The 9,812-nt window shown below is 47.2% G+C and overlaps 1 protein-coding gene across 2 annotated transcripts in view; it reads left to right on the forward strand.

Moving 5' to 3' along the window:
* Nucleotides 1-9,812, forward strand: part of Fam234b (family with sequence similarity 234 member B) — a 32,776-nt gene extending 22,964 nt beyond the window's left edge. For both annotated transcript variants that reach the window (XM_051173186.1, XM_051173187.1), the window contains exons 8-12: nucleotides 891-1,034; nucleotides 1,193-1,274; nucleotides 4,506-4,661; nucleotides 7,268-7,385; nucleotides 9,537-9,812. In XM_051173186.1, coding sequence (XP_051029143.1) covers nucleotides 891-1,034; nucleotides 1,193-1,274; nucleotides 4,506-4,661; nucleotides 7,268-7,385; nucleotides 9,537-9,784 — 748 coding nt within the window. In that variant the 3' untranslated portion in view covers nucleotides 9,785-9,812. The remainder of the gene's footprint in view (nucleotides 1-890; nucleotides 1,035-1,192; nucleotides 1,275-4,505; nucleotides 4,662-7,267; nucleotides 7,386-9,536) is intronic.

The following is a 9,812-nucleotide window of genomic DNA, read 5'->3' on the forward strand; positions in this document are numbered from 1 at the left end:
GCATGGAGTCTCAGAGTTTGGGTTGACTGGTGACTAAGGGCGGAGGGTTGGGGGCAGTGGAACTAACCTTGAAATATCAACCCCCGGTCTGCTTAACGCAGTGAGAAGTTCTCTTCTGTTGGTCGTGGAATGTTGGGTCTGTGTAGCAGTGACCAAGGCATACTTCATAACTGGACTCATGTGTCTAAATCAGAACAGAACGGGGATGAATTTGTAAAATGACTTTAAGGCTATAGGAAGGCTTCAACCTACTCTTCCTACATTTTCCTCCCAGTTGAAGAATCGTTTTGTCAGAAGCAAGAATAGGAGGCATGATATCTTGTTTTGATTTGTTTTTCTAAATTTTATTTACAGCACATTCTTGTCATATGCAGCAATCTACATATTTTACCCTCGCAGCCCTTGGCTTGGGTAATGATTGTTGTTTTCCTTCCTGACAGAATCTCAGATATTACCATCTTAGAGGATTTGATAGAATGATTCCAGGAGTGCAGAAAAAAAAAAATAAGTAATTTGACGAAGTAAATGCCAAGAGTTATTGTCCAAGCTTGGGGACAGTTTGAGGCCACCTGTCCCCATCTCTGTCTGTCCTCTCTGCCATTATCCTTGTCTCTGTTACTGTCCCCAGAGGGTCCAGGTGGAGAGGTATCACACCACAGCTTTGTACTGTGAATTCCTTTTGAACGTGCATGGAACTTTCTGGAGATAAGAGAATGAGATTCAGTAGGAACGACCAAGTGCCCCACTTGACAAGACGATGGTGGGAAATGGATACGAGAGTGGAGTGGGGAGTTCATATCCTGAGGGGTCCACATTTGTGGGCTTACCCCCTCCTAACTGAGGGCTCTTACTCACAGAAGAGACTAACTTTTGCGTGTTGTTCAATACAGCGATGGAGTTGAGCTTCTCCAGTTGGTAAAGGCACCGGATTCCAACAGCAGTAGCCTCTTGATTACAACCAGACAAGGCCTGGTCCTACTTCGGGGACAAGATCTTACGCCGCTCTGGAAACTGAGCCTTCAGGGCTTGCACAGGTTTGCAGAGTGCTCTTCATCACAGCTGCTGTTAGCAGCTTTTACATTTGAAAATTATCCAGAAGGATCGCTTGTGACCATGGCTGGTGCAAGGGAAGGGAGGTGGTGCCTGTTTCTCTTTCTTATATGCTGTTTATTGCTTCCTTGTGTGTTTGCAGCCAGCCCACTCCTGGGTTTTTCACTGATGACCAGACATTGGACTTCCTTGTGCAGACACAGGATGGAGTTGGGATGAAAAAGGTAAACCACGGGCCTCAAATCAATCAGAGAGAATGGGCTCTGTGTCCATCCCTGGGTGAGACAGACACTGGGGAGAATAAGGGCCTCCTCCCTTCAAAGAACTCTAGTCTAGTGAGTGAATAAAACGGAAACTTGCAGCTCATTGCTATAATCTGCAGTCTAGCTTTACTGGGCTAATCTTACGTTCTGTTCTTTCCGGAGCCTCTTATTTGCAATTAGGTAGGAGGAGCCATCTTACAAAGCTGGGTAGGGAAAGGTTGGTATAAATGAGACTTGCATATCAGTACAGGCAAAATAAGGTTTCAGAGAAGGCAGCACTCAGTGGTGGTCGGGTGTTATGTAGTTGAACTTTTCTTTCCCACCCGCCCATTCCCAGATAACCAGCATGGAGACTTAATATGAATTGGAGATGCTCTGCCAATAGCTCGGGCTTATTACTAACTAGCTTTTACAACTTAAATTAACCCATACTTCTTATCTAAGTTCTACTACGTGGCTCATGGTTTGTTACCTTATTTTGTACACGTCTTGCTTCTCTGTGCCTGGTTGGCATCTCCTTTGACTCTGCCTTTCTTCTTCTTCCCAGAATTCTCCTAGTTGGGTTGTTCCGCCTATACTTCCTACCTGGCTACCAGCCAATCAGGTTTCTATTAAACCAGTCCTAGTGACAAATCTTCATAGAGTACAAAAGGATTATTCCACAACATTTGACCCCTTTTGTTTAATTAAAAAAGGAAGGTTTTTAACTTTAACATAGCAAGATTATATACAACAAAAACAGTTATTAAGTAAGAATTACAGTTGCAATATCCAATCCATTTGTATTTGACAAAATTAGAGAAAATATTTTATTATCTATTTTATCTTTGTGGGTGTAAAGTTTTATACCTAATTAACTATGACTATCCAGTCTTCAACTCCATCAAAGACCCCAGAAGGGTGAAATGTTACCTAATTAATGAAAGAGATATCTGGGTGCTTGGAAAGTCACCCAAAGGTCTTTTGTAACATTGGGACATCCATCTTTGACCTAGTATTTCTGACATACATTTTTGAGAAGCAGGGAATTTTGAAGAATCACCCTACCTTGTCTTGGCAAAGATTGGCAGTCACTTTCTTTGTGTCCTGCTGGTCCAGTTTGGAGAGTAACTGTCAGCAATTGAGACAAGGGCAGGTTCTTTGCCTAGTGGCTAGCTTTTGCCACAAAGAAAGAAAACTCTGTAAGAAGTTTCTTCAGTGCCCATTATCTTCTCTGAAGTAAATTGGTGCTGCCAGAAGCAGATGTGTCTCACTGTCAAAAAAAGACTTTTGCTATGAAAACATTTTAAATACCATATTCTGTAGGTCTTTGAAGTGTTTTAAGACCACATATCTAAATATATCTGTGTATGACCTTTAAGATACACCTAACATGACTATAAGTTTGACTGTTATAGATGACTATTAATCTGTATTTCTTAATTATACATTACATTTTAAAATGAGCTGCATAAACACAATATCCCAAATGAGAATTGAATAATGTATACAGTATAACAAAATTAAATTTGTATCAATAAACCAAAATCTATAGCGATGTAAAATATTTTGAAGAGATTTGCTTGCCTCTGCCTCACAAGTGCTGGGATTAAAGGTGTGTACCACCACTGCCCAGCTAGACTTGATTATTTTTAAGCTATTTTTTAATCTATGAATGTCTCTATCCTTCTGCTTTTCTATACCCAGCCTGTGTATATTTTTAAGCACACTGTGACCCATTTAGAGGGGTTTTCCCCATCTAAATCTGTCTTTATTGCTTATCTGTAATCTTCTTTTGACCACATAAGGCTTTAAGCTGCTGAGTGGAGTGGCGAGGAGTTCTGCCTCTGTTTTCTCTGTTTTGGTGGCTGGCTTGCCCTGTTTGGTTCCCTGAGAGCCTCGGTTCACGGTGGAGGTACCCGCTGGTGAGAGCCATGTTTATATCCCCAACCCTGGGTGCCACTGAATAGTGTACCACAGCTGCTTATAAACCCCATTTAAGTGTTTGGTAGCAGGACCTTTTAAAAGAGTCAAGCCCTCCCCCCCCTTTTTTTTTGCCCGCTAGCACTGAACCAGGACACTATCTCTTAAAGGAGCTGCAACTCTGCTTGTTGGTAGCAACCAGAGTCTACCTGAGAAAAGGCAACTACCAAGAAGTCATGCTTGACTCTGTTTTTGTGTGTTTTGAATCCTTTCTTAAGCTTTGTTAGGTCTTTTGTGGAAATTCTGGCCTCATGTTAGAATGCCACTTGTAGTTAGACTTTTCTTTCCCACCCACCAGTTCCCAAATAACTGACATGGAGACTTAATATGAATTACAAATGCTCAGGCTTATTACCAGTTAGCTGTTACAACTTAAATGAACCCATAACTCTTATCTACGTTCTATCACATGGCTCATGGCTTAATTACCTTATTTTGTACATGCCCACTTCCTCTGTGTCTGACTGGTGTCTCCTCTGACTCCTCCCTTCTTTGCAGAGTTCTCCTAGTTTGGTTGTCCCACCTGGCTACCTGCCTGCCTACTAAAGCCAACCTGAGTGACAAATCTTCACAGTGTACAAAAGCATTATTCCACAGCAGGGTTAAAATAAAGGAAGGAAATACGGGTAGGGCTTTTATGGTTGAATTTATGTGAATGTCAAAGAATACTAGGTCAGGAACACTTAAGAGCTCAGAAACAGAATGCTACAGCATGTTCAGTGATGCTGAACCATGGATCCACATTTTGGCTTTCCTGTATGGTTGTATGTTATGAGGATGTAATAGACGGTTTTCATTTATTTAATCTTAAAGGCAGAATTATAGAGTTTTAATTTTTTAAAAAAACAATTGGCCTAGATTTTTTTTGTTGGCCATCAAAGCTAACCAGTAGAGGGCTGCAAATAGCTTAAAAGACAGTTTATACTGAACTCTTGCAGACTTTTTTCTTACTATTCCTTAAACAGCATAGCAACAGCCATTACGTTTATTGTGTTGCAATAGGCATTGCAGTTAATCTGGAGAACACTGTAAGTGTACACAAGGCTATGTGAAGCTACATGCAAGCCCTTGCCCTTTCTATAAGGGACTTGACATCTGGTTTAAGTGCCTCACAAATATGGAGGGGTTGAATTACCCCCCTGGGGTGTTTGTCCTACTTTTTGTTTTTGTGTGTTCTCTTGTCCTGCCACTCTCCTAAAGACTGGCTGTTGTCTGTCTTCTCTACCGCAGATGACAGTGGTCGATGGTGCCTCCGGCTCCATCATCTGGAGTCACAGTATCCCCTGTCACATGAAGGAAACACCAACCACTTCTGCGATTACTTCAGACCAGAAGTCTGTCTTCCTCTTCTGGGCAGAAGCGCTGACTGCTGCATCTCTTAGTTCTGTGAGTGAGAGTGGGATGGAGGGACTGTGGGTAGGGATGGGGTCGTCCCCTTCTGTCACACAGTCATAGCTGCTGCTGTCCAGGGCTGGCGTGATTCCCAGATGTTGAGTGGAAACAGATCTGTGCTCCTGAGCTGGACCTTGCTTTTCCATCAGCAATGTGAGCACTGAGCATACGTCTTAACTGCAGGCTACCGGCAGAGAGGGGGCCAGATGAGAAAATCTCTCTAAGACACCACGTTCAGAACCACAGGCCGATATCCTACTGTGGAAGAGAAGAGATCACTGTGATCGGCCCGGTTGGGCAAAAGTTAGCCAGACTCTAAAGCTGGTAAACTTAGCAAGCAGAGAGCATGAGAGTTAGAGAGAGCTCTGGGGCCGTCTGCTGTAGAGGCTGAAGCTGAGGGGTCTGTGGGAAAGGAGTCCAGACACCTTGAAGGCTGATGTTACAGCTTTTTGTGTCGTACTGCAGTGCCTGGGTGGGGTGGTTGAGGGCTGGGGTGAGTGAGGCAGGGTTGCCCCCTAGAATTGGCGCCGAGACTCAGTAGGAAACACGGCTGACTTAGACTGGTCAGGTGCATTCTGCCTCACTTGCTGTGTGCCAGATGATGGAACGCCATCTGTGGGGACCTCAGTGTAACAAGATGTAGCTCTGAACCTCCGGAAAAGGCAAGTGACCCAGGGACAGGCAAGCATGGTAGGCACACAGCTCTGGATTTGTCAACCACGCCCTCCCTCCAACAAGTCACTTTTCCCAGCCATCTGGGTGTTTATTTGTTGTTTGTTTTGTTTTTGCTTCTGGCCTCCTGCTCCTCACTCATAGAGATGCTGCTGTCTTTCCTCACTCTGACGAACAGACTGACCTGAAGTCTATGTTGTGGCTCTAGCTCTGCCGTGCCCTCCATCCTGGTGTCCCTATGTAGTGATTGGGCCAGATGGCTTTCCAAATGAGCTTTTCTGGCGACCCCAAGGGCGTCTTACGGACATGGAGGTGCAGATAGGAACTGTAGATGGGGCTGTTGAGGCCGGATACCCTGTGAGTTGCTTGCCACTGACCGCTGCCGAGGTTGGCAGTCTGAATTTGCTCCTTGGGATCCACATGGTGGGAGGGGGAACTGACACCCTCCCCACTCCCAACCAGTTGTCCTTTGACCTCTGCATGCTCACTGTGGCTCATGTGTCCATACACGTGTACACATGCACACAAAATCGTGAGCTAGGCGAACAAAAAATACTGATTTTGCCTGGCGTGATTAGGGAGTGTCTCATGAAAGAGCTTGGAAACCCTGGCTGAGGGTGAGAAGTGGTTTGTGTAGACGAGGGGTAGAGAAGGTGGTTAGACAGTCCGAAGGGGGAATAACGTGACTGGCAGTGGCTTTAAGGAGCCGGAAGGAAGTGTGCATGCATGGATTGAGAATACCGTGGGGTGGGCAGCAAGTAAATGCAGTTACAGTTTAGAAAAGTGCTTTGTGTTTGTTCGTTTGTTTGCTTGTTTATTTATTCAGAGACTGGGTCTTTCTACATAGCTCTGGCTGCCCTGGAATTCACTATGTAGAACAGGCTGGCCTTGAACTCAGATATTTGCCTGCCTCAGTCTCCCAACTGCTGGTGTCATAACGCCTGGCTTCAAAAGCCTTAGCTTCCATGGTGAGAACTTTGGGCTTCGCTCTGTAGGCAGTGAGGAATGCTGTTTTCATGCCATACCAGTTGAGCCTAAGGTCTGTTCCTCCCTCCATACGCAGGCAGATGGAAATGACTTCCTCTGCTCATAGTGGGAGGAAGGGTGCAAGACCATTCCCTCTTCTTTCAAGTAGGCGGCTTCTCATACTGAGTCCTCGAAGGTGGGGCCAACAGCGTGTGGCAGGCCACACATGGGCTACCATAGTCCATCCCCACGGCATGCCGATAAAGCCCCCTCGTGGGTGCTTCCCCTGCTGCAGGGATTTGGGACTCAACTCTCAGGTCTCAGCAATTTTTATGTGTAATTAGTGGTTTTCTTCCGTCTGTGTCTCTGGGGAGCTGATAGGGTTTTCTATGTTTAGCCCGATGCCTGCCATTGGCATCACACCCAGGTCTTTATACACGCTAGGCTGGCACTACCGTGGCGTTACATCCCCAGCCCCTTGCAGTTGCTTTTGACATCCAATGAAAGGACATATATTTGGCCACTATTCAGAAGTAGGTCTCCTCTCTATGCAGCCTGACCTGTTGTAGGGTGAATGAGAACCCCAGCTCTGCCAAGGGTGGAAGAAAAAGTCTGCACACTGACTTCCTCCTCCCCACTTCCTGCTTTCCTTCTCCGCTTCCCCTTTCTGCAAACATTTGCAGTATCCTCTTCCTTCCTTTGCTTCCCACCTTCCTTCCCCTCCTTGCCTCTTTCTTTGGCTCTCCCCTCCTCTTCCTTCTCTCATATATTTGACTGTAGATAGTGGTTTGGAGTTAGGGGTGAATCTGTGCTCTGAGCTCTGGAAAATTTCACATGTCCCTCCCTGTAGCTACTCGGGAGTAGGGCTGACAGGAGCCTTCTGCTCTGCTCTCCTGTCCCTGGCGGTGTCCTGTGTGGGACATGTAGTCACCTGTGTTCTCCTTTTCTGTGACCGTTGCCAGGATGACATCCCGGGAGCCGAGCCTCCTGGCCTTAACCACCTTTACCTCCTGCACCCAACCTTCCCATCTATCCTCCTGGACCTGACCAACACCACTGGCATAGTGACCGCTTCGGAGGGTGAGTCCCCATGACATCGGCGAGTGTGTCGTGGCCGTGTGATAACTTTGCCCAGCTAGGGAAGGATAAAGTATCATTTTCCTTGGTGTCCCTGGAACCAGAGGCATTGCTGGAGCATTTCCTCGGGGTCATGGTAGCTGGCTTCTAGGGCGAGAATGCATGATCTCTGAATGTGCTGAAAGCTGGGAGGGGGGGGGAATGTGTACCCGCACTCCTGATCTCTGAATGTGCTGAAAGCTGGGGGAATGTGTACCCGCACTCCTGATCTCTGAATGTGCTGAAAGCTGGGGGAATGTGTACCCGCACTCCTGATCTCTGAATGTGCTGAAAGCTGGGGGATGTGTACCCGCACTCCTGATCTCTGAATGTGCTGAAAGCTGGGGGAATGTGTACCCGCACTCCTGACCTCTGAATGTGCTGAAAGCTGGGGGAATGTGTACCCGCACTCCTGATCTCTGAATGTGCTGAAAGCTGGGGGGATGTGTACCCGCACTCCTGACCTCTGAATGTGCTGAAAGCTGGGGGGATGTGTACCCACACTCCTGACCTCTGAATGTGCTGAAAGCTGGGGGGATGTGTACCCGCACTCCTGATCTCTGAATGTGCTGAAAGCTGGGGGGATGTGTACCTGCACTCCTGATCTCTGAATGTGCTGAAAGCTGGGGGGATGTGTACCTGCACTCCTGACCTCTGAATGTGCTGAAAGCTGGGGGATGTGTACCCGCACTCCTGACCTCTGAATGTGCTGAAAGCTGGGGGGGATGTGTACCCGCACTCCTGACCTCTGAATGTGCTAAAAGCTGGGGGGATGTGTACCCGCACTCCTGATCTCTGAATGTGCTGAAAGCTGGGGGATGTGTACCCGCACTCCAAGAGGACTCGGGGCGATGATGGCGTCTCAGCTGTACCAGGTGTCAGTTAACTGTGTGGGGTATAATGGAAAGAGAGGCGTGTCTTTCAGGACATTGATTTAGTGATTGCTCGTGTGAATATTACACATACACATTGCATAGAGATCGGAGTCAACAGAAAAACCACAGGAGGAAAATCACCCATAACCTGACCACTCAGAACATTTGGAAGTATTCTGCTTCACTGTGTGTCTACGTAATACTATACAGCAAACTTGAAAGCATGCGTTAGAGAAACCTCATTCAGGAACCCAAAGACCGGGAAACGGAGCACTTGCTGTCCGCTAGTCTCAGCTGGGCTTCTGTTGGTAGGTGGGCAAGGAGGGAGACCAACCAGTCTAGCCCATCTCCCTGTGTTTTCAACCAGGGAGGGGGCAATTAGACAGGTCTCACATAGCCCAGGTTGGCCTTGAACTGGCTCTGTAGCTGAGGATGGCCTTGAACACCTAACCCTCCTGCCTTCCCAAGTGCTTGAGTGCAGGTGTGTACCCTGACACCAAGCTCCTTCATGCCTTTCTACACTCTTGCCTCCTGTGGACTTCCTTTCAGCTCTTTGCCTTGTTGTGCTGTGGCGGTGTTGTGGACTTCACAGGAGGGGAAAACTGATCTGGAACTTGCAGGCTGTCAACTGATTGGGGGGTGGGGGAGGCGGAGTGGGGAGCGTCAGCTTGCAAAACTATGTAAGAGACATAATGAGCTGTTTTGCAGCATTTGCATAAGCCATTACTTGGGGAACATTAAATAATGGTAAATAAGAATCTCATGGGCTGTGGATGGAGCTCAGTAGGCAGAATGTCCGCCTAGCTTTGAAGAGGCCAGGGGCTTGATCTACTGGGGAGGTAGCGGGCGGGACAGTCAGAGAGTCATCCTTGGATGCAGAGCCATTCAAGGGTGCTTATCAAGCCAGGCTGATGCATGGCTCTGGTCATCTACGAAGAATCCCAGTTACCTAAAACCTAGGCAGAGGGAGAGAGGAGGGGAGGAGGGAGGAACAGAGGAAAAGAGTCAGGGTGAGCTGAAACCGGTTTATCTGAGGAAAGCTGAAGCTCATAGTGCAGCATATTAAAGGAGCGCCAGTGAGCCAGTGAGCTTTGCAGTTGTATGGGGAAAATGTGGAATGCTTGTCCCTTTCAGACAACCACTGTTAATCCCTATTCTAAAGATGAGGCTGTCGGTCAGGTGCCAGGCTGCACGCTGCTGACTCCCTTGCTGCTAACTGCTTGTCACTGTCCTTCCTCAGTTGGAATCAACGACATCTGGAAAGATGCCTTTTATGTCACCAGGACAACAGGGATGAGCCCTGATGGACACCCCACCTCTCTGGTGATCAGCAAGCTTAGCCTGCGCTGGGCACTCATGGAAGGCCAGATGGTCCAGCTGAAGGAGACCACCCCTAAAATTGGCCGTGGGGAGCTGAGAAGATTCCTCTCAAGGATCAAGTTTGTTGATTCTCCCTACCAGGGACTGACTTCGGAGGTATTTGGTTAACTGCTAATTAAAAGAATTGTATTACATT

This window comes from Phodopus roborovskii, unplaced genomic scaffold, assembly GCF_943737965.1.
Source record: "Phodopus roborovskii unplaced genomic scaffold, PHOROB, whole genome shotgun sequence".
Classification (NCBI taxonomy): Eukaryota; Metazoa; Chordata; class Mammalia; order Rodentia; family Cricetidae; genus Phodopus; species Phodopus roborovskii.